Source organism: Clupea harengus, chromosome 10 (genome assembly GCF_900700415.2).
Source record: "Clupea harengus chromosome 10, Ch_v2.0.2, whole genome shotgun sequence".
In the NCBI taxonomy this organism is placed as follows: domain Eukaryota; kingdom Metazoa; phylum Chordata; class Actinopteri; order Clupeiformes; family Clupeidae; genus Clupea; species Clupea harengus.
In genome coordinates, this window is record NC_045161.1 from 6,772,294 (window position 1) to 6,799,885 (window position 27,592).

Below are 27,592 nucleotides of genomic sequence, written 5' to 3' on the forward strand. Positions count from 1 at the left end.
CAAGCAACAAGCCCCTTCTTATTACAAACTCAACTCATGTCACACATACAGTCCCATTATTTCAGTGAAAGGTACGTGGCTAACAGACATATGACCAAAATAGTTTTGGCTGGTTTCTATCAAGTCTAGAAAAAAGTGATGACTCGAGGGGGCTTTCACAAGGCACTATATACATCTTTCCGTCTTCGTCTACCAATTGTTGTCATCACATGCTCCATTATTTGATACACACTTCTAAAGTTTTGAATTATCCAAGACGCTCTATGTTGACTTAATGATTAGAGCAAGATAAAGGTCTGAATTAGTGGTAAACATAATGATCTATATCTCATTAGCCGGTAATCAACAGTAGAGTTGTAGTTTGAGTCATTTGAGCCCCACCCCATATGCATGAGGCCATAACTTTGTCTCTGCATGATCTTCCAACTGTGCATAACTGGGTGCCAATGGCGTGTGGATGTGTGAGGGGACACCTCCTGGATGTGTCATTGTGTTTACTGGTTTCTGGGCAGCGGTCGTCTTGGACAGACCACAACTCAGCCCAAGCCAACTAAAGGCCAAGTATGCACTGGGCAGCTAGCAATGACCAAACAACTCTTTGAGGTGTGACAAAAATAATCTTGAATATTTTCCATGGGTTTTTATGAATGTGGTATGGATGGTGATGAATCCCAGAACATACGTGCAGACGTGGGTAGGAAGGCTGAGTGAAAGTCAGCCAGCCAGGTGATCAGCTTTTCCACACCCGCTGTTTTAAAGGGCCAGAAATACTCAAAGTGGCTTTGCACTGGTGTCTGCACTGAAGGTTGACCTAAGCAAAAACAAATAATGTCTAGACATTTTCGTTGAGGGAGAACCAGGCCTCATTTAAATTCTTTTTACAATTTAATTTTATTTAGAAATAGTCTGCCTCCACTCTGGATATGCAGAGTAACTGAAAGAACTGTAAAAGGACAAATTCCCTTGTCAAAATAGTATAATGGTATAGTCTTGTCGCATATGTAATGTAATGAAATCATCATACGACTTAATGGCAGTTGCTTAACTGCCCACAACTGAAAGCTTGTCTTTCAGTCATACATTGCTGAGAGACCTGTAAGTGCTTGTGGACACGGACAGACTGTGTGTTTATATTTAGCTGGGATTCTTGCCATGTCAGGGTGGCAGAGACTGGCTTTTATAATGGTCGACACTCTGTGGTTCTTCTCAGCATGGCTGGCTTCTTGCCCATTTCAGCCTATCAGCAAAATACTTTCTCCTCATCACGTCCATTCTCAATGCCCTGAGACTGAGGGCAGCTATACAGGGGAAAGGTGAGGTGATCTGAAATAACACTTTCCATCTGTCTCAAAATGGCATTGTATTTCACACATGGTAAAGGTAAGAGAAACTGTAAGAGAACAACATAATCTACTGTTTATTTGAGACTTATGAAACAGTTTAATCCTAAAGTAGATTGTATGGTTTTCTATACATCTATATCTGTATATATATATACATACTTTTTTTTAAATGAGGCCTATGTTGTTTTGTGCCCTCAAATGAGATGGATGTCACAGAAGTCATCTCTGACAACTATATGACTCAAGAACCAGCATGCCAAGACGTGTTTTCGGAATGATGCCCGCCAACGCCATCATCTGGTGATCGATGGTATACAAACAAGGTATTTTTTCACTCCTTTTCTTTTTCCGATAATCACTTTGCATTTTAGGAAGTAAGTCATTACAAACGATAAGAACTCAATCACGCAGCCACTCTTCACAGTTTCCAGTTCATGACATGGTCCTTTTAGAATGTAAGATCTCTCAGTAGTGGTCCGATTTTTTTTTTACCGTCTGTCTACTTTTCCATGACCTTGGTATTTGCACTTCATGTAAACTCTCCTCTCTTTTAAAAGCGCGTCGCACTCGGGGCAAGTTTTGCCCCCCCCGACGCCCCCTGCTTTCTGTTATTGACCAGATGGAAATAAAGGTGTTCTAGTGGCCTAACCGGAGAAATGCTTGGGTAACGGGGTGGGCAAGGAACAAGAACACTATACCCTGACTTTATTTCAATGCCCATATACACGCGCAATTAAAAAAATATTTTCCAGATAGCCATCACTTTACAGACACTTTTACATCACCAGTCAATATTTTACTTTCACCACAGTTTCACTACTACAATTTCACAATATTACTTGCCAGTGACTGCACGTTTGAATTTGACAGCCATCCACGTGAAAACCGCCTCTGGTACCACCTACTCGCCAGATTTAGCTCACTAAACAAATATCCTTGTGTAAGGGTTTCAGAAGCGAAATGGTTAAGTGGCATACGGTGTTTCTTCTAGAAATCCTACTTCTATCTGTGCATGCGTAGACAAACTTTGGAACAAGTAGGGTTCTTACACCTCCGTTTTGCCGTCTCCTTTATAACGCACCACCCTCTTCAATAGCCAGAATGGAACTTTAAATATTCCAGCTTAAGTTTAACAGCTTTTCACTACAAGAGGAAATATCACAGTGGTACAGTCTGCTCTCAATTTGCCATGATTAAGTTAATAGTTCTGCTTTTTATACTGTTCCATACGTGGGTTGATTTAAGCACCGGACAGCGCCATTTACGCGCGCGCGCTGGACCATGGCGGCACAAAGTGCAATGGGAGAGTAACGGCCATGTCCACAGTTTATCGAGCACCGGATCACAATTTCACCCACCTGTACAGTCAAGGAGAGGTGGTCAATTCTATTTAACTACACTTAGAGCTCTGGGATTTCCAAGGAGGTCCCCCGCTTCCAGGGCATCGGTTACAGAATCGGGGTCCAGGCGACCTCATCCCAGTGTGGTGGACTCTTCTTTGCCACACTCTTCACGGGAATCAGAGGCTGTTTTAAGTTCGGATGCTACAGTTAGAGTTCCCTACACGATGACAAACAGCCTCATCTCCAGTGACAGGAATCAGAGGTATTTGGCTTCTTTCCGCAGAGATGCTGGGATTGTAAATCCAACCAACCCTAGCACGAATGATGCACTATATGGCACAAGTGTGCAAACTTTACCGCAGGAGTATTCTGGGAACGGTGGGTCGCGGGGACATCGAAGTCACGGCGAAGAGGAATCTGTGTCAGCAGCACCGCATGTCCAAATATCACCACAGGATAACGCTGAAATAACAGCGGACGAACACTTAGACATTGAGACACAGTTGAACGAAACACAAGTTGGTCGAAACACGTCACTAAACGGACCTGAGACTGAAGGCAACACTGAAGAGGTCAGACAGTATTTACCTCCAGGAGGAAGAGGTACAGAGGTGCCTCAAGAGGTTCCTCAAGAAGTGCCTCAAGAAGTATTTCCTCCTGCTGCTTCTTATAACACAACAGAGGAAGATGCCCAGCTGAGAAATCCAGAAAATATGACCAATGATGGTTCCCGCAACAAGAATCACAGAAATTCAATTTTTCACAATATGTATCCCTCAAGTGGGAGATTGAGACCACCAGGCCATCCTCCACCTGCCTCTGGTTATGGCACCAGGTACTTCCATAATGGTAGGTGATCGGATGGGATGCTAGAAATTGTTCTCACAAATTGTCCCCTGGCCTATGGACAACCTCTGACTTCAACCAAGAAGATAATTTCATAATGTCTGAGAATATTTTCTGTATTATTCACTTTGTTTTTTTTCCAGGTCTTCCAGACCTCATACCTGACCCTTATTACATTCAAGCAGCATCTTATATCCAGCGTGTGCAGATGTATGCACTGAGATGTGCAGCTGAGGAGAACTGTCTCTCTCGGTAACTTAATCTCTCTATTGCTCCTAATCACAATGAAGTCATCATGGTACAGCTATTAATCACATCTAGTGGTTGAATAAATATACATTTGTTCTTCAGTGCATGTTGCAAGACATTTATAAAAATACTTTCTTTGTATTTCCCCATCAAGGTCTGCCTATAGTCAGAGCATCAGAGACCTCGACTACAGAGTGCTACTTCGATTCCCCCAGAGAGTCAAGAATCAAGGAACTGCTGACTTCTTGCCTGTGAAACCAAGACACCAGTGGGAGTGGCATAGTTGCCATCAGTGAGTTAATCATTAAATTCATCATTAGCATCATATTATCATGTTTGTAGCTTGACCCAACACAACCTGTTCCAACGCTAAGTTCCACTGATGCAGTTAGCCCTGGGCTGCACTTAGAACTATAAGTCTACTAGTATCACTGTTTTCAAGTGCACTGGAAGTGGGATGTGTGTTTTCCTTTTTTTAGTGTCTTGTGTTTAGATTATGCAAGCACCTGCAATAGTGGTATTCAGAGGACAAGAGCGGGAACTGAGTAAAATTGATGGCATTTATATTTAGAGCTACTCCCGGATAAGTAAACCTATTTTTCTCCACAATTATTTTCGTTCAGGCACTACCACAGCATGGAGGCATTCAGTAATTACGACCTGTTGGAAATCTCCACTGAGAGAAAGGTAGCTGAGGGACACAAGGCTAGTTTCTGTCTGGAGGACACTAACTGTGATCCCGGTGTAAGGCGACGCTACGCTTGCACGGCTCACACACAGGTAAGATAAATGACCTGCTCAGCTAAATCACAGGCTTCTCGGACAAAAATACCAGAGAAATATGAATATTCTCTGTCATGTAATTCAGTTGTAGTGAAGTGCTGATGCCCAACGTGGTGAGGTGCTTTTTTGATGAATGACCAATGCAATTTGGTGTGTTATGCTATAACAGATGTGTTTGTGATAATTGTAATAGGGATTGGGCCCTGGTTGCTATGATTTGTACAATGCCAACATTGATTGCCAGTGGATTGACATCACTGATGTGCCTCCAGGAAATTACATTCTGAAGGTGAAGTTTTAAGAAGTCTACCTTTACCTAGTTTTATAAAGCAGACGTGGAGTTTGCTTTAAAAGCTGTGTCTTTTCTGCAGGTCACAGTGAACCCCACATTCCAGGTGGAGGAGTCTGATTTCTCCAACAATGTTGTCAGGTGTGATGTTAGATACACAGGCCCTTATGTGCAAGTGCGCAACTGCAGAATAACTGGGTAAGTAGTGACACAAAAAGCGTTAGACATAATAAGTTTGTTCCTTCACTGACAAGCTGTTGTTGTTTCACAGAAACTAACTGCTTCAGTCGAGGAAGAGGATTCAGTAGAAGAAATTCTAAGGATTTCTATTTATTTGAGTAAAGTAAAAGATAACAGTATTACGTTTTATTTGTGTAATGTTGATGCAATGTTGTGCAGTTCAGTCAGTAGTGACCGTTAATATGATATTATATAATCTGAAACATGGCTAAGCCCTTAACTATGATGCATAACAAGTATGGCCAAAATTGTGTGATAAATATTGTGCCTGTATCAATCTCAATATTAAACAATAATTTAAAGTATTTTGGTAATCTTTTCTATCAGCTATATGCTACTATACATTCCACAAATAATGCTTTAGTGTCAGAATTTTAAGAATAGCTTGATACGTGTTCCTATATACGAGCTGCATAATTTGAATATTGCACGCAACATATTTGTGAAAGCTTGAATTGCTGTAAATTTGCACTTTTCCATGAAGTGTAAGCTCTTTGTATCTTTGATTAAAGTTTTCATATAAAGATAAGCATCAGCTCATGAATCCTTTTTCCTCATTCCAAATAGAAAGACCAAAGCAGTCCCATATGAACACCTCTTCACGTGTGCGCCGTGTTCTAGGTGAATCCTGTGTTTACATTAACAGGCACTTGTGAAGCACATCCACCCAAAGATTGAACTAGATAAAACTCTTTGTCTGATACCAAAGAAAGCACACTGTTGGTCACTTTAGGATAATGTCTGAATTTTGTTTGTTTGTTTTGTTTAAATTTAAGCTGCAAATAGAGCTGATAATTAGATGACCAAAGGTTGTAGTCCAACATGCTAGGCTTCAGACATGGCCAGTAGCAGCTCTCATGAACCTGGAGGTTGGGGATGGCACGGAGTGGAGAAATTCCACAGGTACTGTGTCAGACAGAGAGCATGTGGAACAGCACTGAGTTCAGTGTCTGGCCCAACTCACTGTATAGCACAGAAATATGTGGGGGCAGTTAAACAACATGTGTTGCAGAACGCCTCACTAAATACGCACCTCATCAGTAAACTTTGCGCTAAATATAGTTAGTATAATGTCTGAAGTTAGTAAACGTGTGGAGAATCTTTACCGTTCACTTCTAAAAGATGCATAGATTGACATTATGCAGTTAGCTTTTGGATTACAGTTCTTTCAGGTGGCAATTTAACTTGCGAGGTCTTGATATATCTCACTTCTCAGCATCAGTTTGTGGCCATAGCACTGGTCTGTTCTGTCTGTTCTGTCTGCTGAGAGGGAGAAAATGAATGACAGTAGAAAGTTTTATTGAGGGACAGAATTACCAGTGTTTATTTTTCACCGTGTGCAAGTATTTACTCTGTATTTTTGAGAGGCCATGGAAAGTCAGAAGGCTCATTATATTAAACGCCTCTCTTGTTTCCAGGGACAACTTATGTGTGTTTCTTGAAAAGGAATTCATGTTTACCTGGTCTTAACAAGGGCCCCATTTTTCACAGATGGGCTTTGATGAGTGCTTGTTGATCATACTCTTGACAGGTTGTCCTATGTAGGGCATCCTCCAAACTGTGCCCTTCATAGCTCCTGAATAAATACCAAACGGTCTGCATAACATCTGTGCAATACATTCTCCAACTTCAGACTAATGAACATCCTGAAATGCTGTTATTTTTGGGCCGAGACGCAGCACTGGGTGGTGAAGCCAGCCGGACAAGGCAGGTGAGGCGTTTGCTAGATTGAAGCTCTCCTGTTATTTTTGGTAGAGCTGCAGTGTGTAATGCCAGTGTTGTTCCATATTTATAATGTACATATGAAAGTCAGCCAGTTGGCTCTTGTGAGTATGGGCCTCGCCGCCATAGTGAGGAGGAGCATGGTTATGAACACAGGTGTAACTTTGCTAAATGTGCAGTTTTCCACCCCCGGTTTTCCCACATGTGCTCTGGTTGTTTTTTTAAGGGGACCTCATTTTCAGTGTTCATAATTTTATTTTTGGGATCTACTAGAATAGATTTATATAGGCTTCAATGATCCAAAAACACCGTATTATTCTCATACTGAACATCTCTATTCACCCTCTGTCTGAAACGCTTTGTTAGAGCTCCTGTCTTTAAGTTGCTCCCCCTCCCGATGAGCCGAGTGTGCTCGATTGATCAGCTCCGCGGGCAGCAAAGATTGTATTACGAGATTGCGTTATCATGTTACAGAGGAAAAGGCTAGAATTCCAACTAAGCGTTTCAGGCAGCTGAGAAAAGCGATTTCTTTGGGAGAGAGTTACTCCCTCTGGTGTGTACTTTGGGCTTGTAACTCTGCAGACCGTTTACATGCACAAAAAGCTTTATAATACACTAAAGGAAAGGGGAAACCAAAAAAGCATAATAAACAACCTATAGCCAAAGGAATATGAGACAAGAATAGAATGAATGCATACAATACAAGTTCAGGATATGTGCCATTAATTGAAACCTTAGCAAAACAACAAAATATGGGGTCCCAAAGAAAGTGGTCTTGTGGCTCAAATTACCCCATGTTGGGGGTTGATCGAGCCAGCTGACAGGGTAAATTGAGCCATCAAAGCAGTTACTAACTATTGTATTAACCCGATTTTAAAGTATAATTCTAAATAAAATCATTAATACTTTAAACCCCCCATTCCGCTGACTTTATTGGTGTTCATGAAATAAATATTACAACTAATTTGTCTATTCATCTGAAACATAAAGCCAATTTTCTGTTAAGAAATAGACATGGAAGTCTTGAAAGACATGGAACTTTAAATATTTTGAGGAACCTACACAGATTGTTTGTTTTTTCACCTTCAGTGTAGACTCTCAACAGTATATTTGGTATAATAGCAAACTTTTTAGCCTTAAAACATAACAGAACAACACCAACACGTCAATTGTACTGAATATCCATATAATCACAAACTAAATGTTCTGCTCCCTGAACACTGAAGTATCTGTTTTTCTTCTGCTGTTATGCAGCTGTTATGCCACCATTTTGCCCTACAGCCACAGTTTGGGGAAAAATGCATCTAGCAACTCAGAGCAGAGTTTTTACACACTGCCAGTTCATCAACATATATGATACTGAACTTTTTAAACTGAGATAAATTACTTTGGAGACTGATTATACCTGATATGCAAAAAAACAAAACTTTGAAAGGTAAATAAAAATGTTTTGTGAAGAACTGGCTCATCTTACCTCACTCTCCTTTAACTGTCCAGTGACAAGTCCAATAACTTTATTATAACTTAATCTCATTATTTGACCATTCCTACACTAAAAGTATAGATATAATGATGTAAAAATGTATTGCTGTTAGTGTATGGATTAACATTTTGCAATAAAATCATGACTTGTGATATACAAAGCTTATGATATACAAAGTGATTGTGAGAAACAATTGTGTAACAGGGAAACAAACTTTAAGTTAAGTTTAATCGTAAGCACAGACCAACATAAAAGAAAACACAAAAACGGAAGAAATTCTAAAAGATTGTAGGCATACATAGGAATAGTAGGGTAATATATTTAAAACAAACAAACAAAAAAAACAACTAGCCTATGTGCCAAAAGGAGGTGGTAGGAAACCTTCTAGTAACATCTTATTTGGAACAGTCATACTTTCTTAAACTTTTTTCATAGATTGCTTCACACTGTCACACACTCACACATTCTGTTATTCTTCCAAAAAACAGGTTAAAAATATTTTTCTACCCCAGGTGTGTCAGATGTATCCAGCATTTTACAGAACAGGATAACACCACATAGGTGCAAATTGCAAATTGCTTGGGATTTACAGATCTTGTAACGATAATGACATTATTTGCAGAATATCTATATGGCTAAGATTTGTTCATGGATATTTGATAGACGAAGCAACTGTACATTATGTTAGGCCTAATCATATAGTAAACCTTTTTTTCAATCCAAATTGATGACACTATATTGAAAGGGCATTGTAAGGCTCTACTGTTGACATTTTCCCTAGTGATGTCACGCAATGCTAAAAAGACATCTGGCAACCCTGGACCTCCTTGCGTTCAACCAATGCGCTCAATTAACTTAGCTCTCTGTGGTGCAGCTACCGAAAAGCCAAAATGGCCCTCAGTAACAGCCGAAGTGCAGGTCCCTCAACTAATGCTATGGTTGGAACTGTTTTTCTCATCGTCGTGTCTGCCTTTGCAGTCGCTTCATCCGAGAACACAAAAACGGTGGAATTCAACGTAAAACCTGGGGGAGTTGTACACACTTTCTCCGAGAAAATTGTAAGTACTTAGCTAGATATCTAGTTAGCAATGGTACCAAATTCACGTGTCAACTGTTCATCTGGCCAATATTGTAACAGCAACTGACTAACTAAAAGATACTCCTTCATTGTATTTGGATGCCTGCATTTAGCTGGAGAATTCTTTAAGAGTTAAATGAGTATTATCCCAAAACGTAGCTAACCAGTTGCTATAGCTGGGTAACCCTTTCTGTTTTGCAGCCTGCTAGGTGAACTGCTAACTTAGCTAGCTGCTTTGAAAGGACGATGGTTGGCCTTTCATGAATGACCAGTAGTTGATTGGGCACATACAATTACATTTACTAACATCAGGTTTACATTGTATCTATGCTAGAATAGAAGGAAGTATTAACATTGTATTTCCTTAGCTCTTGCTAGGGAACTTGCTGTGCCGCTGACATGGGTAGAAGATATTCCCACAACCAGCAGCAAGCCTAGCTACTAAATGAGACCAGGGGCAACATCATTCAGAGAGATATGCTGAAATACATTCTGTTGAATACACTCTAGCTGTGCTTTGCTCTGCTTTGTTTTCCTCAATATAAACAACATTTTACTCAAAGAAGAGCAAACATGGATTTGATACAGAGAGCCGTGCTTTAAATTTTGACACGTCAGTACGGAAATGAAACAATTCGGCTATTCATTGGTTATGAAACCCCAACGTCAGCAGCAACGGTGGCTAATCACAATACGCCACCTACAGTGCCTTTCATATGTAACCGCCTAGTGGTCACATAGTGGCCTAACCCTAATCCCTGAAACCCTCAGATGCCAGTTTGTATTAAGATATTTAAGAGCTTTACCAAATGTATTCTCAAGCAAATATGAGCAGTCACACACTGCAGAGTTTGGTCAGAGCCAAAACTGAACTCCAAACAAGCAATATTTGACCTCCAGAAGTATGGATGGTCTCCCTTGTAACTTGTCACCCAGTGCTTTAAGTTGATGAGGCTGACTTTTGAGGAAAAAGTTTCAGTTCAGTTCAGTTCAGTTCAGTTCAGTGATGTGAATGGCCATTTTCATGTAATAGAAAAAAATGGAATGCATCAAAGTTAAATGTGAATGTCAAACTAATCTAATATTTGAAACAATATTTGTTGTAATGTGGCAGAGTTCAATTAACTCAGCTCATTAAGTATTTTGGCTTTGTGAACTCTTTTTTTTAATAAAGAGAGTCCTTGGCATTATATGTAGGCTATTACATCCTCTGAGCATCACTTACATTTGAATTCTAAGTCTCTTTTTCTTGGCTTTCCCTCTTATCCCACAGAAAGATCATGAATGCTCTTTCACATATGCATCACAAGGAGGAACCAATGAGGTACTGTGAGCTACATTGAGATGGTCTTGTCAAGTTCACAAACTTGAAGAATTCCATTTTAACACTTCCTGTAATGGTTCCCCCCCTTAGCAATGGCACATGAGCGTGGGCCTCAGTGATGATGACAGGCTGGTCTCTTGCTCTGTGTGGAGGTACGTTCCCCTGTCCGCTAGTGTGTGCATTACCACCTGCTGTCAATGTCAATTAAAGTGAATAGTACATTTATAGTTGTCTCTCTCCTTCTTTCTTCTCTGGTAGGCCACAAGGGAAGTCCTACCTGTTCTTCACACAGTTTAAGGCGGAGATCACAGGATCAAAAATGGAATACGCGAGTGCTTATGTGAGTATCCTCATCTGCAAACTCACAATGATTGTCTTTATTTAAGTCATGTGCTGCTCTGTCTTCATGTTTGAATGATTGCTGGTGAAGGAACACTACAGTAACACATTCTTAACAACTGCTGCGCCATTAAAACATTAACATTTTATGTGGAGGAAACCATTATAGAATCTAGACATTTTGGTTTAAATTGACCTTAAAAGTCTGTCTGATTTTGATGACACCAGGCTTGGACAACATTATGAGCAGAACTAGCAGAAATATATGAAGTTGAATATGATGTTGAAAAGTGTTAAGAAAGTCTGAAAACCTGACTTCTAAAACATGCATCTCATGTTTTTCCAAACCCCAACGTAGTCAAACCAGCTTAACTGCTTTGTATTACATGTGTTAGCCTGATGAATGAGACTTGTAGAGTGTAGCCATGTCCATACACTGGAGTCTGAAGCTTGATTCTGCATATGTATAGAGGGCCACACATATAGCGTGCACAGGCTCTCTGCATAGGTGATGCACTGTTTACCAAAAAGCTCACTTTTCTGTCAAGCAGTGCACTCACACAAACTCAAACTGTGCTTGATTGACTGGTGAATAGCCAATGAGATATTTGTGTCTGCCCTCCCTGGGCCAGCTATGTCATCAGCCAGAGAATAGTTTGTCTGCTCCGCACGAGCCAAACATGTGTGCACCAATCGTTGCCCTGAGTGGAGAATAAGCAGGCCACATGGGTGACCCAGAATCCTTAATCGTCCTCCAGCAGGACAGACAGGAAGTGTTGTTGTCGCAGGTCCTGTTTCTGTGCCGCCGTGTGATCTAGAAATCCACGCTCAATTACGAAGAAATACAAGGGAAGAGTATAAGAACAGGCGGCGCGGTGCGGGATGACAAGGTCAGGGCTCAGTCTTTCAGAACTCCAGCTCACTGAGCAGACGGTTGTCTCGTGGCCTCCATACAGCTCCTGTCTCAGCAGCACCTATGTATAGAAATACAAAAAAAAAAGTCATACACACTTTATAAAAAAAAAAAAATCGAGTACACTTCTCCTGCCCTTGTCAGTCATCTCTGATTTGGGTTGTTTCAGGATGCAGTGTCTCCTTGTATTTCAGCCCTCTTGATGTTCGTGTTTGTCACATCCCATCACCGCAACTGTTTTTGTTTTATCCCCCCCTACAGTCCCAGTCTGCTGTGGGAGGACAAAAGGATGTGCCTTTGAAGGAGGAAGAGTACATTGTTGGGGACTCCTCAGGTGATTTTTTCAAGGCTGACGTATTCCGTTACCTGTCAGCTTCTCTACCCCTCCATACTGCCACTATATCCTGACAGCCATCTCAACAACCACAGTTGTAAAGCGTGTACTTTGAACTGAGATCAAAGGTTTTTTTTTTTCCCCCTGAGCAGCAGCTAGCTACTTATGGCTGCCATCATGGGCCAGTTTGGCAGTTGACATACAGATCAGTGGCATTAAACTTCCTTTATACTCTTTTGGGTGACATTCTGTAGGTAATCACAAAGCCAGGTTATTGCTTTTCTTTCTTGTGTGAACAATTGGAGTGAAGCATTGCCCTGTTCTCTTCCTCTTCCTCAGTGACACAAAGGGAGGGCAAGTTCCGGGCTGAGCTCTCAAAGGTGACCATGATTGCTCGGACCAAACATGACGAGCTGTGACTACCAAGGAGACAGAAGATCAACTGAATGGGCTTTCGTCAGGCGAAATGAAGAAAGAATCAGGAAGATTGCATTACTGCAGAAACCTTGGTGATAAAGAAGGGATGGAACTGTAAATGTGAAAGAAAGAAATTGCTCACTGTATCAGTTGTACTGAAATGCTACTGCTCTGTACAATATTGAATAGTACAGTTACATTTTTTTTTTCTAACGAGGCATTCATGAAGAATGAATGGGGTGGGGGGGGGGGATTTCTATGGGGATATTAGATTAAACTAAACCAGGGGTTAAGAATCTGCTAGGATGGTCATGTGCGTCAATGGTCAGATTGTATGTCAAAAGTTAGATTGTATCTGATGAAACAGTGTCTCCAACCAAGGCTGTTCCCGAGAAAATTAAGAAATACATGTTATCTGGTGTAACAAGAATCCCAGTATTTCGCACTGATCTCCCACAGTGAGTGAAGCAAGCCATCAGCCGGTAATTTTGTCAACAAAAAGATGGCGGAAGCTTGATGGAACTTACCCAATCTACTGCAGCATCGATCGTCAGGGTGTCCATTAGTTGTGCAAAAGGTCCTCACCACTGATTGTGGTGCATGCTCCTTCAGCAGTACCGTGGGTCTCTCCTGGGGGGTCACAGCACATCTTTACTTTCATACTGTCACTACCTTCTTTCCCCCCCCCCATAAATGTTGCTATGAAATGTATTGAGCAGCCACTTTTGTAAAATAAATCTTTTTTTTTTTTACAGTTGTAATTGCTCAGGTGTTATTGCCTTTTTTGGAGCAAGGAAGAATTAGCATGTCGAGCTGAAACGATTCACGAAAAAGGTTATATATTTGATATCTGGGACACTGGTGCTGTAATACAACACATACTAATCAAATACAAATTAGCATAAATATGCCCACTTGAATTACAAAATTCTGCTTATAGACAACATCTAGTACATATGTTGACCTCTTCACTAGCTGCAGTGACTCACAATATCCTCTAGGAGGTGTAATGCACTTTGTATCTGACTCCGGGTACTTAGTTTTAAAACTGTAATTCTATTAAGTATGTGGTGCAGCAAATGCAGACGTAACAATAATGTTTTTGATTAGCTAGCATATTTTGCATGCCTTGTATGCAGCTCCCCAAACGCTGGCAGAGACCCTCAGTAAGGGACCCACTCAGGTAATTACACGCACTGTTCTTTCCCTTTGTCACAATGCCTTGAAACGTAACATTTAACAGGGGACCACAAGCCATTTTTTTTTCGAAAGAGGTGTGTGTGTTCTCGTTTTGGCACAAAGCCAGTTGAAGCAGCCCGCTAAATAAGAACACATCAATTTCGGTCGGGACACAGCAGGGGCTCCAGCTGCATACTCACTGAACGGTTCCTGTCACCGTGGAGACCGACCTCTCTCTCACAGCTGGTGAGAACTGTGCCAGCCAGCAGCAGCAACCCTGGCGCCCCTGGTCCCTCAGACAGTGGTGGAGAGCAGCCTGCGTTTCACGGGGTATGGGGGAGCTTTCAGACCATCTCTCTCATTGTCTGCCCTGGCTGTTTTGTGGTGGGGGTACGGCGGGGGCTTCTTGCCCCTTGGTCCCAGAGTGGCTGCCTTGAAGATAGCTGGGGTCATTCCTTCTTTCCTGGTTTTAGTCTTTGGGTCAGTGGATTGGTTAGCTGGTGGAGAATCACTGCTAGATGGGTCATTTGGCGAGGGACTGCGGTGGTCCTCAGCAGAGTTGGCCACGGTGCTGGATGACACAGGGCTGCTGGTCACGGAGGGGACGCTCTTTTGGGAGGAGGGGGCACTGTTGGCTCTCCCCGACTCCACGTCCCCGCTGTCGTCCCCTTCCGCCTTCCCACCCACCATCACCCCGCTGGAGCTGCTGCTGCCCAGCGTGTCACTATGGAGACCGGTGTGTGGCTCGTCCTCGGTGAGGTCTATGGCAGAGGTCAGATGATCAATCTGTTGGACCACCTGTGTGGGAGAAAGATGACACTAACATCTCCACAGCAGCTGTCCATGCACAGCCAAAGTGATCCCATCCCTGCATTTGTAAGACCAGTATCTGGCAAGGGGGAAAAAAACGCCTCAAAAGTGGGCATATTATGGAAAGGCTTTTATGACAATTACACCATTAGGCATGGTAATGCATTCATACAGGCATGGGTAAAAAAAATTACTCGTTCCAGCTGTTTCCAACATCTGTGGATGAGTGGACACTGAAAAAGATGAAGTATGAGCATTGCTTTCTGCTAGTGCTGTTTGATAAATGGAGCATATCAAACAGCACTTCTCCTCTTGCATTAAACATGCAGAGAATTGTCCTGGGCTACTATGCTTAGGTGGTCATGACACAATGAAATAACATACATTATCTAAAACAGCTGTATTTCTGGATGGATTACAGTGAAAAGTGTAGCCCATAATTGCTCTGTAAATGCTATGTTTATATGCAAATGAAGCTGGTACATTTGTTCCCAGCAATTCGTAACACTGGATTATATGAATACATTGAAACCCATCAGAATGTTTAAAAAAACAGCTCAATTCAATGTACTTGTGGGTCATTAATAATTTATGTCATTAATGTTTGAGAATTAGTCTTCTTTTTTCAATCCTTCAGGCAAGAAATGGAAATGTAATTTTTTGTACCTCTTTCATCTCCAAATGAACTTCTTTTAGGCCGTGCAAAATCCCCTCCAGTTCCACAATGACTCGTCGGATCTGGTCCCGCACGGCCCTCTGCTTCTTCTTTGGCCACAGTAGGCAAGGCTCGGGCTCGCGCTTTGGTCCCTGTGCTGCACTGGAGGCCAGTCCCCCAGAATTAGTTGTGCTCTCCCCCATTTGGGAATGGTTCTGTTGATGCTGCTTTGCACTAGTCGGTTCCCCACAAGGAACTTCTGGGAGGATGAAAGAATTACTGGAGCTGGATTTATTGAGGCTCTCCTGTTTCAGGACCTTGGGTGTGACTTGACCTCTCTGGCTGTTATCCAGTTTGCAATCAGAATCCAAATTTAAAGTAGCTTTTAAATAGTCGTGTGCACTCAGGTCTTGTTTACCTGTCTCAAGCATGTCAGCTCCATATGGCTCTCTCTGAAAGGGGTCTCTCACAGAGCCCCGCTGTTGTCCCTGCCCGCAAACAGGCACTCTACAGTTTTCTTGACCTCTGAACTGTGTTGGTGGAGCAGGCGAGCACTTCCTTGAGGGGTGTGTGTTGGTCTGGTGGAAGTTCCCAACAAAGCGGCATTCTCTGTAGTAGTCCCTCACAAACAAGCAGTGTTTCTGCTCCCGTCCCACGGACCTGTTCCACTTCACAGAGCTCGCCTCAGGCGCACAGCTGTATCCGGCCACATCTGGCCGCGCATGGCCTTCCTGCAAGGCAAAAGGGAGCTTTGTCTGACGCCAGGGTCTGTTTGAAAGGTCGCTGCTGCCGGTGCTCTCCTGGGATTTGGAAATGTGCTCTTTTGCCGCAAATCGCAAGCGCCTGTTTCTGTCACATGTCATCTTGTGTCCACTATCAGTTTGCCCCATCTCCTGCCCCAGTACCTTGTATGGCCACGGGTGGTGTGTGCTGTTGTTGTTTTGGTAGATATTGTCCCGGCCTCCCTGCCTGGCATCTGCGAGCATGGTGGAGAAGCCCCGTCGGTGCAGAGGAGGAGTCCTGCAAACGCCTGTCGTCCGTTTCCCGCCACTTGAATTAGCATTGAATGGGCTTTTCTTCTCTCCCTCTCGTCTTCCTCCAACTTTACTCCGCTCCCGGTGCACCTCGCGCACCCCCCTCCTTCCAGTCCTCCGTTTCCTGCTTTGGCTTGTGTCTTGATGTTATCCCTCTTACCCCCCCCCCCTCCTCCTCCTGGATGCTCTCCGTCTCTCTCTCTTCCTCCCCTCCTCTTGCCTCTTACCGTTTTCCCTTGTTACCCCTTGCTGCAGTGGGCCTCCCTCTTCCCCTCTCTCTCCTGCGCCCTCCCTGCATTTCTGTCTCAGTAGCAGTGGCACGCTTCCTGCCTCTCCCTCCCTCCCTCTCTCTCTCCCTCCCTCTCTGTCTCTCTCTCTCTCTCTCACTCCCCCTACATACTGCGCTGTCTCCCCTTTCTGGCTCTTTCTTCCTCCCACACTCTTTCACTCACTCACTCACTCACTCACTCACTCCCTGAGCTGTTCCCTTTGCTTATTCACTTGCGTGGACTAGTCTGACTTCAATCAAGCTCGCTTTTAATCCTAGGATAGACATTGTGCCTCTACGTGAGTCCCCTGCCTATGTTCTGATCTACTTCACTCACGTTTTGGTTTTTAACTCTACAATTAAACACAGCATGGGATCACAAAGATGGAGGGAGGGAGCAGGGGTGTGGGATGGAGAGGATGGGCAGAAGGGGAATATAAGGAAAGTCCCCCCCCCCCCCCCCTTATAAAGAGGGGGCAGACTTGAGTTATAAGAAACGGTAAAAATGATGTAATTGTGCTGATGAAACATTGGCTTCATTGTCATTCAGCGTTTCTACTCACACAAATACACACTGCGCCTTCAAAGTCTTGTCTTTATTTGTGTTTCATGTTTTCATACCAAATTACCGCATTCAGCAGCAGTGACTGTGGTGTAATTTCATTTCAAACGCGTCTCTCAGCACGGCAACTTATGAAGCTGGTTTGAATGAAACTGAATTACAGGGACACATTGCAGTCTTGCGCAGCTGATCCTATCTCAGACAGCAGAAAATAATGGCTGTCAAAAGCTTTTGTCTTCTCTCCTTTTTTAGGGAAAGAGCTTTGGTCTTCCGTGCTTGATGGAAATGGAACAGAAACTTCCCACCACTTCATGACATTCTATACACCCCTCTCTCACCGGGGCCCTGGCTGCTAGGGCGTTACATCGTTACATCACACTGACTCCCTCTCATTTCAGCCATCACCCACTCGCTGTGCACGATCTATAAATAGGCCCAAATCTACATTATTTTAAATTCACAACAAGTACCTGTAGCAGTGGAAAACTTCCCGGCCTTGTCAGCTGACAGCCTCTCAATTCTCCTCTTCATCTATTCAGGTGCTCGTGCACCGGAGACCGGGAGACTGCATCATAATCACCTCTGTTCAACCCCCCCCCCACCCCCCAAACTTCAGCCACATACTGATAAATGGTTTACATAAACTATTTTATTTCCTTGCTAGCCCTATAACAGAGAATGACAGTTAATAATGGTCACACGCTGTGCCACGTTTATTGGCACTCAAGAGTGGGTGGACAACTTTTAAAGCGGGGCACAGAATATGGCAGGGGTCATTAGTGTCACCTCTGTTTGTGATTCAAGGGCTTGGTCGTTTGGTATTCCTGAGGGTCGGTGTTTGTCTTGGCACCGGCTGACAGGGCAGCCTTCACAATAGCAGGTCTGTGGCTTTCCTAGTTGGAGGGTGGATTGTTTGTCAAGTGACCTTTTGACGTGTGGGGGTCCAAGCCCAGTGTGGAATACATTAAGCCATACCTAGTGTGGGCTTATGCTCTTGTCAGGAACATATTTTTATAGGGTACTGCTTTTCCGTCTGACACCTCTGCCGTTTTATCTCAAATAAACATGCCAGTCTTGTTTCCTCAGAGGACACACTTTAAAGAAAAAGTGAGATTGGAGGCGCTCAGGAACTGAGTCTGAGGTAACTGTCATATTTCCTATTGCCTGGAGGCAGACGATATTAAGCAAACACACTGGAGCGAGACTGAGGCAAAGAGCAGTGGCAGTGAGCGGCACTGAAATAGAAACAGAGAGCGGCGAGGAGCGTTCGTTTGGCTGGGAATGCAAATCTACTTAACACAGACGGAAAATTGACTTCCAAAAATTAACATAAACTGAAAATCAATTTCAATTAATTTCTCGTTGTGTTCTTTCTTGAGTTAAAAAATTTGAGCGAATATTAAAACACAAATAAGCATTCTGCTTTTTCTCCAACTAGATAACATGAAAATCCATCATGGTAAGCTGACTTGACTACTTCGGTGAGGGGGGGAGAAATGCTGGAGTGCTTTGTTTGGAGAGTAAGTACAGCCTCTAAATATAACAATGCGCTGGCCAAGAATGAGTGATTTGTATGCACTAATCCAGGTCAGATGCATGGAGATTAGCTGAATGTTCTCTCGGCAGTTTTTAAGAGGCTCTAATACTGGTGATCTGCTACAGAAGTACTGAGATGACAAAACAATGCAATTATTTCTTACGAAAAAGAAAGTGTATTTGTTTATACTGCAAATGTAGAACAGAGAACGGATGTTGACAAAACCTTTAGGTTGACATTTGTTTACACACATCAAATCACCTTCACAATCGAAAAGGTACATGTAGAATCTGATTTAAAATATGTTCCCTTTATGGTCAGGGTGAGCTCATGTAAAAATATATACAGAAACAACAGTCCCCCATCATTTCATTATCGGCTCACTTACTGAGACAGGAGCCATGAGAGACTCAACCCTGAGTGAATAAGACTGAGAGGTGAATGGCATTGATTGCAGTTAAACTTTACAGCTCCATAAAAAGATATCCCCGTCTATTGTTCTCCTTTTAGTACTTGTGTTGGCATACGCTTTCAAATCCTTTATTCATGAGCTCAAGTGTCACATAACCAGCTAGAACAGTCCAACAGGTGATCACTTTACAGCTGGGAGATGTATATTTCCAAAATACAAAAATATTAACCACTAATCTACTAAGTGCATAGATAATGAGTTGTAGCATTCCAAAGTTGAACTTCCTTTGGAATGTAAACATAACATTCCAAAAACAGAACCTCCTGTGGGAATGTTTGGGTCCTCTCTGACATTCATTCATTTGAAATCTCTTTGGCAGAGCTGCTACAGGTTTTTGATTCAGTGACAGAACGATTACTCATCTGGTGTATCCCACGAATAAACTCTCTTCCAGGTGTCTCTGATCCTTCACGAGAAACAACATTAAATGAGGACAACATGTCTTTCACATACAGCATTACAAAAATACATCTAAAATAACCTGTATGTGCTGAGTAGTGTCACAGAGGCAAGTAGATTATTCACATAAACTTAATTCCTGATTAAGGACTTCAAAGAGCAAATGTCTAACTATCACATTAACTAGGGGTACAGGGCATGGAGTGGACTGTAAGTGAATACTACTGGAATACTAGGTCCTGGTCTCAAAGTAAAATCTGGAATTAGTACAGTCAGTACAATCCTATCGTTATTCCTATTATAAAACCACCAGGTCTAGAACCATGCTAGTACTGTATTTCATTTAAACACCATTACATATTTGAAATCTACACTGAACCTATGCTATGTTTAAGGTACTGTTGAGTTTCAGTTGGGATTTCATAACTGATAAATATACATTGCAGTTCCAAAATAAAATGTCAGCTTTGTCAAGCACCAACTACATGGTTTAAACAAACAGGCTTTGGTCTCGCTGTAATCTATAACTACTTTCCGTAAAACAAACTCACCTGTGCATATACAAGAATAAAGTAAGGCATGGGGACAGTGCTGGGGATTACATGTAAACTTGGGATTATGCATATACATTCACACCCTACCTGTAGGCTTAAATGGTCCTTCAACATGTTAGTATACTTAAGAAATTGCAGTGCTTGTTTTGCTTCAAGTTGTGCTATCAATTCTTCATATTCTCACTAGGCATTAGGGTTTGTTGGCTCATCAGAATGTCCTTAGACTGCACTAGTTCAAGACCACTCTCACCACTCACAAATTTGATCATAGGCTTTCAGTGAAAGACTATTTTAGGTAGCTAGTTCAGTCATCAAAAGAAGTGGATCTGCATTATAAGGATCATCATAAGTGATGGGTAAGGCAAGAGAGGGGGAGTGAGGGTCAAACTGTCTGGAGTCTGGAGATCTCTTAGAGTCATCATGGGAATAGAAGGGACACACAGAGACCAATAGGTACACACAGAAAAACACTAAAATGTTCACAAACACACTGTTTTCTTTAAAAAGGTGGGGGCTGGGGGCAGAAAGAGGATGGTGTGGGTCAGAGATTGCCTTCATCCAGCATCTTGTTCACACCATCACAAATCCTCTGTAGGTGGGCGCGGTAGACCTCGGTGGGCCCGTAAAGTGCCGCAAGGAAGTCACAGTCGGCAAAATGGTTGAAGACGTGGTTGATGCGGGAGTGCGACTTGGCGGTGAGGTGGCGGTTGATGGCCTGGTGGAGCAGCTCACGACACTCGTTGAGAATGCCGCTCATGATTCGCCGGTCGAAGGTGAACTCGATCTGGTGGAAGCTGACTGCCGTCATGGCCAGCGTGTGCACCTTCTTGCGGAAGTTATCCACCAGCACCAGCTCCTCGCCGTTGAATTGGTTGTTGCGGTAGAGGACGCCTAGCTTCACCACCATCTTTATGAGGTTCTTGATGATCTTCTGTGCCTCCTTGCGGTTCCGCGTGTACTCCTTGGTCACGCGGTAGAGCTCGTCCAGCACCTCACTGCTGGTGTCGTCGATGAACATGTTGGCCATCGTCTTGTTGGCCATCTTGCTCATCAGCTTCTTCTGAGCCTGCAGTGCCAGGTTCTTGGTGCTGAAAGAGTCCATGATGTCTGAAGGAGTGGAAGCAGAAGAGTTTAAAACACTTTCCTCATGGACTCCAACAGAGAATTTCCTATTGTAACAACTAATGGTTATCAACTCATGTTCCATGCAGAGAAAAACATACAACATAGAAAAGACCAATGTAAGACAGAGACATGCACATGAAAAACTCTCTTTGAAGACATCAAGGCATCAATGAAAAGAATATGCCCCTGAAACAGCAGCATACTAATTGCTTCCTCTTCTTCATTCAGTTCAAAACAATAGATTCCATTCCCCACCAACCAAGCTCTGCAGTGAGAAAATCTGTGGCCTGGTTGTCCTAAAAAAAAGTCGGCACGTACAGAGCGAAGATGAAAACTACCAATCATCTCACGCAGAGCACAGCCAGTATGCGAGGCAGCCTCTGAAACATCCTTTGAGAGCACCAAACCATCAGCGGTGAGAGAGAGCGAGAGGCGGGGCCGGGAGTTATCGGTGTACTGCCTGCCAGCGCGCAGTGAGTCACTGCTACTTCACGCGTTGATCTCAGCCAGAAAAAACACAATGCACCGGAAGAGCAGAGCTTCATGTCAAAACACATATCTTCAACGTGAAAGAAGCACTGCCAGTGGTGGTTCTCACACGACAAAAAATGAGGATGGTCAGACTTGGTCGAAAGAGGCCTTTTACTTTAGTAATCACTTTATGAACTGTTCAAATGATTTACTCCACTTTACTGAGATGTCTGTTGTCTGATATCAAGAGCTATCTACTCTTGTGCATTATATTTTTAGAACGTTGAGTCAAACATTCACATCCTCATAACTCATTTTCTGATTTATACGGTAAGCCAGTGAAGGAGATGGTGAGGAGATAGGCGACAGCGATAAAATGTCAAATTCAGTGACACAATGCACAATGTAAAATGTCAACCAGGGCAGGAACTATAGTGAACGATTCCTGAGCCTATATTTGCATTACTTGCATCTATGTTTTGCGCATGGAGCAACATTACATGAATTAGAATGTACTCTGTGAGAGACAAGTCATTTGTATTCAGTGACATTATCCCTCAAAGAACATAATTTGCATTCTCTCATGTATGCTAGCTGGGCCTTTTCCCATAGAATACTTCAGTATTAAACCGCAGGAACAGTTCCATGGTGGCGACATGAGAGGAATTTCAGATGATGTAAATCTCCCACTCTCTCTGCCTCAGTTAATCAAAAATGTCAGACGGGATCAAACTGAAATGCTTTGAGGATCTAGGGGAGATCATGATATTAAGCTGCAGATATCAAAGGGCTTTCCTATACCTATACACCTGTCTGTCACTCTCTCACCCACAGCAAACGGACACAAAAAAACAGCAAAAGAGAGAGAAGGGGAAAAAAAAAATCAATCTAAATTTATTTGTGAGCTCATTAAATTTCAACTTTCAAGGTACGGTCCCAAAAATCGATTCAGCTGATGGCTAGCTCCTCAAATATAGTCTGATGTGCATAATTCTGAGTTGAGAGTTGGCACAAGCCTCCTAGAGTTTGCAGTAGAGCACTGAGCAAAGCACAAAAAAATGTCACTTTGTCATTGGCTGGCAAAGGTGCCTTTTTATCTCCATGAAGAGATGACTGCTTTCTCAGAGCAAACGATGTGGGGGAACAGGGAGGGAAGGAGGGGTGTGGGGGGTGAGCTGAAGTACCGTTCAGAATCATAAGGAAGCGTGAAGTGCTCTTGTATGCCTTACGCTTCAACTGATGGTGCCAAATACAGGCATCAACTACTACACAGAGGGAATCTGAAGTCGAATCTTTCGGCTGATTTAAGGAGAATTAGAGGTGACAGGAATAAACAAACACAAAGGAGATGCTTCTCCAGCAAGGCTCATCGACCTCAGAATTTGGATAAGGCAATTTGAACCGATTTAAAAATTCCCTGTGTGCATTAAATCCCACATCAACACATTTAATGCAGATGCTGCAATACACCAACTAGACTAAGGAGTGTGAATTCACTCTGATCTTGTCTGGCACACATGAATAACAAACTCCTCTACCAGGCTAAATGAAACAATGGGTCGGTAAACAAATAGTTCCTGGTCCCTTAGCACCCATTTTCTCAACATTTACTCACCCTCAGAGATGTATAGAACAGCCTCTAACTCCATTGTAAGGGATTACTGTGTGGCTGTGTTTCTATGGGGAAGGAAGTTCATGAGTTTCAGCCACACTAAACAGCTCTGACTGAGCAGAATGAATGAAGGGGGTGGTGAATGTGTGTGTGTGTGTGGGGGGTGGGGTGTGTGTGGGGTGGAGGGCGTGTTGCAGGCTGATTGGGTCAGGTGAGAGAGGGTGTCAGATTGGATTCACCTGGGGACTGCAACACAAGTCCTCCAATCAAGCTCTGCTTTACATTCGAAAAACCTCCGAAGACTGACTGCTGAATCTCACCAACGCAGCAAACCAAACACTCTCTGCAAACTGTGACAATATACTTTCAAAAACTGACTGAAGGATGCACCAGTTGTCTTTCTTTTTTCAGGTTATTCTCTCTATTCTTGCATTGTTACATAAGAGACAAATCACTACACTGGGTGTTGGAGCGGGACCTTATTTAGTATGGCTGTGATGTGTGTGTGTGTGGCGGTCTCTCTCATCCTCCCACTGCCAGCCAGCCTTTGAGCAGAATGCTGAGAGTTTAACAGGCCCTTGAACGGCAAACAAAAAAAAAAAAAGCAAGTAATGTTCAGCATGCTCTCATAACACCTTGAGATGCCTGTGGCGCAATGAATTATTAAGAAGCACAACTGATGCCGAATAAATAATAGGCGTTAAATTATGCTTCGGCTGTAAGAAATCAAAATGCAAAAATCCAAGTCACCAGTGTGAGCCTGTCATGAAGAAAGCATGAGATTCATCACAGAGCTAGGCTCGGTCATATACACATTAGAGCCTCGTTAAATTGAGTTTACTTTAGACCGCTTGTGAATTATTTCAAAATCACACCGATGTGGATGAAGGAGAGTTTAGGTGTCAGGAAGGCTCCTTAGGTTTCCACAATTGCACCCCCACATGGTGTCTATGTGTACCTTCTGCCAACACAGAGGGGATATGTGAGTGCAGCATTGTTGTATGTCCTACTGTGAATGAATAGAATAGCCACACCATGACAACATGTTTTCCATGGCGAGTTTAATATCATTTCAGTATGTGCCACCGGAAGAATGCTCTGACCAACACTGATAACACACATAACATACAGTCTTACAGCCAAGAAAGACTGGGACACCTGCTCACACCATGGATAAAACAACACCATCCACAGTTAATAAGCTACGTATCCAGAATTAATGCTTGCGTGTTAAAACGCTTCAGGCTAGTTGCTGTGGAGAGTGTGAAATAATGAAATAATACAAAAGGGCATACTTCAAACCTGCTGACGGCACAAATCAAAGAGCAAACTGGTAATGTTTCCTTGGTAACAAATGAAGCAGCCGGCCCAACTGAACTTTGCAGTCTAGTAAATCAGGTCAAACATATCACCCCGTCTGTCAATAAATGACTGACTGTAAGCACCACTGTGTTAAAATGAGTAATACAAAGAGTAATGGATTATCAAAGATGTGTATCACTAATACACAGGGAATTGACTGGACAACCCTCCACACCCCAACCACGGTGCATTCACGAAAGCCTAGCCATTCACAAACCTATTTTAAAGCTAGGTATCATTTTTGATGTTGACTACACTATGGACTGTCTGATGTGAGAAAATATATGTAAATAATTATAATACCCACAGCACTGATATACTGACTTACTTGCTATCTAATGTGTATAGCCTACTACATATGGAATGCCTATCTTGTCATGTCTATTGGACATATAGAAATGTAGGCTATTTACATAGCAATTAGTGAGCGTTATGTGTGTCCAGGCGCAGTTCTGTCTAGTGTCCAGTAACATGGTCACTTCAAACAATTATCCCTCTCACTCCCCTGACCCACATAGCAGATGGAGACATGACATGAGTCCATTCAATCACCCTCTGCGACGTTTTGGCAGTAATGGTCCGATACATGCTAAATGACAGTTAGATCTTCTAAGAGAACACTTCAAAAGGTCTGATATTGAACTTGAAATGCGGCTTTCTTTCAGTTAAAGCTACATTCCTTATTAACAATGCAAACTGATCGGTCAAGCAAAAATAAACAGAAGAGGAATGGGGCTGTAGCCTGCAGACAAACACACACAATTACATCCTGTACTCATTCAAAACTGGTTTTAGCATGGAGCAGAATTAGGTTAAACATTGCCGTTATTGAACAGTTTCCTTACCTTCCTGGGATATCTTAACTTTGAACCGGATACGGGCGGGGGAAAACCGTGATCTAGGCTACAATGTTGCTTGGCTGCCTCCAACTATTCCAATACAAAGATCAAGATAAACGCCGAATCTTCATGGTGACAGCAGAAGATAAAACAACTTCACAAAGACCTTGTATATTCTGACTCCGCTGGAGGAAACTATCTTAGGTCTCCTAACCCCTTCGGTGTTTCTATCTGCACTGCTGTAAATAATTGAAACGGTATTTTCTTCCCTATGTTTCCAGATCGGTTACAGGAGTGAGTAATCTGACTCCTCCTCGCAAAAAGTTTCAAAGTTGAGGGTCTTCAGAACATGGAGATTGATAGTATATTTGACCAATCATTGCACGGAGTAGGAGTTCACGGGACCAATCATAAATAGCAAATGGTCCGTTAGAGTCTCAATTTCCCTGCCCCCATTCGGTTTCCAGTAATTATCCTCATTTAGCTTCGAAATCCAAGGCTGAGAATTTCCCAAAGGAAGTCGCATTAGCAGAACAATGAAGAGGAACTTATGCCACATTTCTATAAACAAAAAAGCATATATATTACCCAACTTAACAGAGGAGACAGCATTCAGGCGTTAATTTAGTAGGCTCACTTTTTTGCATGGCTTGGCCTGCTGTTCTTTCATTGCCGCCCAACGGGCGCTCGCGCGCCTAATCACACGCACACAAACACACACACACACACACACACACACACACAGCGCAAGCTGATTATAAATCCAGACGTGCCATAGAATAGGTGCACTGAAGCCGGATGTTTTCTGGACAGCAGTGGTGTTATTTTCCGTTCCATGATGAACTTTGCAGGAAGTCTGGCAAAGAAGAATGTGTTTTTCTAGCCTAAGTAGGCACAATAGGCCCCGTTTATAACTGACTACTCCAGACAGTGTAACATGAAAAGGGTGTCAGGCTATCCTTTTTAAAGATTGAGTTAGGAAGAATGTCATGAGATTTCCTATTTCAGACATCATTCTTTTCTGTTAGAGAAAGGGTACAAATCAGGCTTTATAGACGAGTAGCCTGACTAGAAATGTGGAAATCTAAAGGAAAGGCAAATAACCACAATTAAACGTGTAAAAATATCAAATATAATTCCTATAACCAATTCACAGACATTTAGGATAGCTAAGAATGTGGTCAAAAGTAACTTTTCCTCGTATATGAAAGCGGAAGATGTACGCTATTCACATTCATTATGATAATTTTCTTTGCTCGTGGACAGTAAATTGGAGGTCAAATTATTATTTTATCCACTCAACGTTGCCTCATTGCATTATCTCGTTTGACACTTAAATGTGCATTTTGTCCGGCTGAATGATAAATACAGCACTATCTGATTAGTGGTTAACTGATCTAAAGAAAAATCTCTAGTATAGCCTGACTGTCATTTTTCACCATGGAGGACACAAAATGATGTAGTCCCTATTTTACCCACTAGATGGAGTCTTGGGATAGGCAATAGGGGCTCGGCTGTGAAATAGGATCTGTGCATTTTGAAGCTTTTGCTTAATTAAAAGCCTAATTAAGGTTTGGCTGATACGGAGTTCAGGGTGAAGATATAACGAAAACATAGGCCTCAGTCAAACAGTGTGATGAATCTTTCAAAAAAATGCTAAAGAGCTGAAACTAAGAGCACATCACTTCATTCATTTTCTATCACTGTAGAATGGCAGTCACTTACCATTTCGCCCTCCAAGTACACAGTGAGACTGTGTCGGGTTACTGTAAATGACCATCATCTCTGACAACATTTTTATTACATATGTTCTGTATAGCCTACATTTGTATTTGATAGACTAATGAAAAATGTGCCATCACCACTCTGGTGACCCACGAGTGTTTTACTGATCTATAACAGACTTTAGACTGCAGAAATCAGACACTCTATGTACCAACAAATAGCATATCATCTGCAAACATCCTGTCCTTCATCGTGCCCTTATGAAGGCTCCTGTGTGCACCATGT

At 42.6% G+C, this 27,592-nt stretch overlaps 4 protein-coding genes across 6 annotated transcripts; 2 read left to right on the forward strand and 2 right to left on the reverse strand.

Annotated features, from left to right (window-relative positions):
- Positions 1-1,249: 1,249 nt before the first annotated feature.
- Positions 1,250-5,628, forward strand: loxl5a (lysyl oxidase-like 5a). 2 transcript variants are annotated; one of them, XM_031575150.2, is made up of 8 exons: positions 1,250-1,380; positions 1,547-1,666; positions 3,676-3,784; positions 3,936-4,073; positions 4,405-4,561; positions 4,758-4,853; positions 4,936-5,051; positions 5,125-5,628. In XM_031575150.2, exons 2-8 carry the CDS (start codon positions 1,651-1,653, stop codon positions 5,129-5,131), a joined length of 639 nt encoding a protein of 212 aa, XP_031431010.1. In that variant the 5' UTR covers positions 1,250-1,380; positions 1,547-1,650; the 3' UTR covers positions 5,132-5,628. The 2 variants fall into 2 exon arrangements, with proteins under 2 accessions (XP_031431010.1, XP_031431009.1); XM_031575149.2 differs by lacking the exons at positions 1,250-1,380; positions 1,547-1,666 and adding an exon at positions 2,333-3,535.
- A 3,494-nt stretch (positions 5,629-9,122) lies between these two features.
- Positions 9,123-13,464, forward strand: mydgf (myeloid-derived growth factor). The gene is made up of 6 exons (XM_012828401.3): positions 9,123-9,356; positions 10,650-10,700; positions 10,791-10,852; positions 10,959-11,040; positions 12,214-12,286; positions 12,626-13,464. The coding sequence occupies exons 1-6, from the start codon at positions 9,189-9,191 to the stop codon at positions 12,703-12,705; spliced, it is 516 nt and encodes a 171-aa protein (XP_012683855.1). The 5' UTR covers positions 9,123-9,188; the 3' UTR covers positions 12,706-13,464.
- Positions 11,034-15,557, reverse strand: LOC116222136 (inhibitory synaptic factor 1). The gene is made up of 4 exons (XM_031575151.2): positions 15,359-15,557; positions 14,083-14,680; positions 13,231-13,333; positions 11,034-12,013 (listed from the first exon to the last, which is right to left on the reverse strand). The coding sequence occupies exons 1-2, from the start codon at positions 15,548-15,550 to the stop codon at positions 14,177-14,179; spliced, it is 696 nt and encodes a 231-aa protein (XP_031431011.2). The 5' UTR covers positions 15,551-15,557; the 3' UTR covers positions 11,034-12,013; positions 13,231-13,333; positions 14,083-14,176.
- Positions 15,558-18,900: 3,343 nt separating this feature from the next.
- Positions 18,901-26,136, reverse strand: tnfaip8l1 (tumor necrosis factor, alpha-induced protein 8-like 1). 2 transcript variants are annotated; one of them, XM_012828400.3, is made up of 2 exons: positions 25,589-26,136; positions 18,901-21,280 (listed from the first exon to the last, which is right to left on the reverse strand). In XM_012828400.3, the coding sequence occupies exon 2, from the start codon at positions 21,273-21,275 to the stop codon at positions 20,715-20,717; it is 561 nt and encodes a 186-aa protein (XP_012683854.1). In that variant the 5' UTR covers positions 21,276-21,280; positions 25,589-26,136; the 3' UTR covers positions 18,901-20,714. The 2 variants fall into 2 exon arrangements, with proteins under 2 accessions (XP_012683854.1, XP_012683853.1); XM_012828399.3 differs by lacking the exon at positions 25,589-26,136 and adding an exon at positions 23,385-24,138.
- Positions 26,137-27,592: the final 1,456 nt, after the last annotated feature.

Coding starts and splice junctions, on each gene's coding strand:
- loxl5a (XM_031575149.2), top strand. CDS start 2,533: ATGATTAAGTTAATAGTTCTGCTTTTTATACTGTTCCATACGTGGGTT. Junction 4,074..4,404: donor GAGTGGCATAGTTGCCATCA/GTGAGTTAATCA, acceptor ATTTTCGTTCAG/GCACTACCACAGCATGGAGG. Junction 4,854..4,935: donor CAGGAAATTACATTCTGAAG/GTGAAGTTTTAA, acceptor TCTTTTCTGCAG/GTCACAGTGAACCCCACATT.
- mydgf (XM_012828401.3), top strand. CDS start 9,189: ATGGCCCTCAGTAACAGCCGAAGTGCAGGTCCCTCAACTAATGCTATG. Junction 10,853..10,958: donor GTCTCTTGCTCTGTGTGGAG/GTACGTTCCCCT, acceptor CTTCTCTGGTAG/GCCACAAGGGAAGTCCTACC. Junction 11,041..12,213: donor TGGAATACGCGAGTGCTTAT/GTGAGTATCCTC, acceptor CCCCCCCTACAG/TCCCAGTCTGCTGTGGGAGG.
- LOC116222136 (XM_031575151.2), bottom strand. CDS start 15,550: ATGGGGGAGAGCACAACTAATTCTGGGGGACTGGCCTCCAGTGCAGCA. Junction 14,681..15,358: donor TTCATTTGGAGATGAAAGAG/GTACAAAAAATT, acceptor TCTCCCACACAG/GTGGTCCAACAGATTGATCA.
- tnfaip8l1 (XM_012828399.3), bottom strand. CDS start 23,418: ATGGAGTTAGAGGCTGTTCTATACATCTCTGAGG. Junction 21,281..23,384: donor TGTTCTATACATCTCTGAGG/GTGAGTAAATGT, acceptor CCACTCCTTCAG/ACATCATGGACTCTTTCAGC.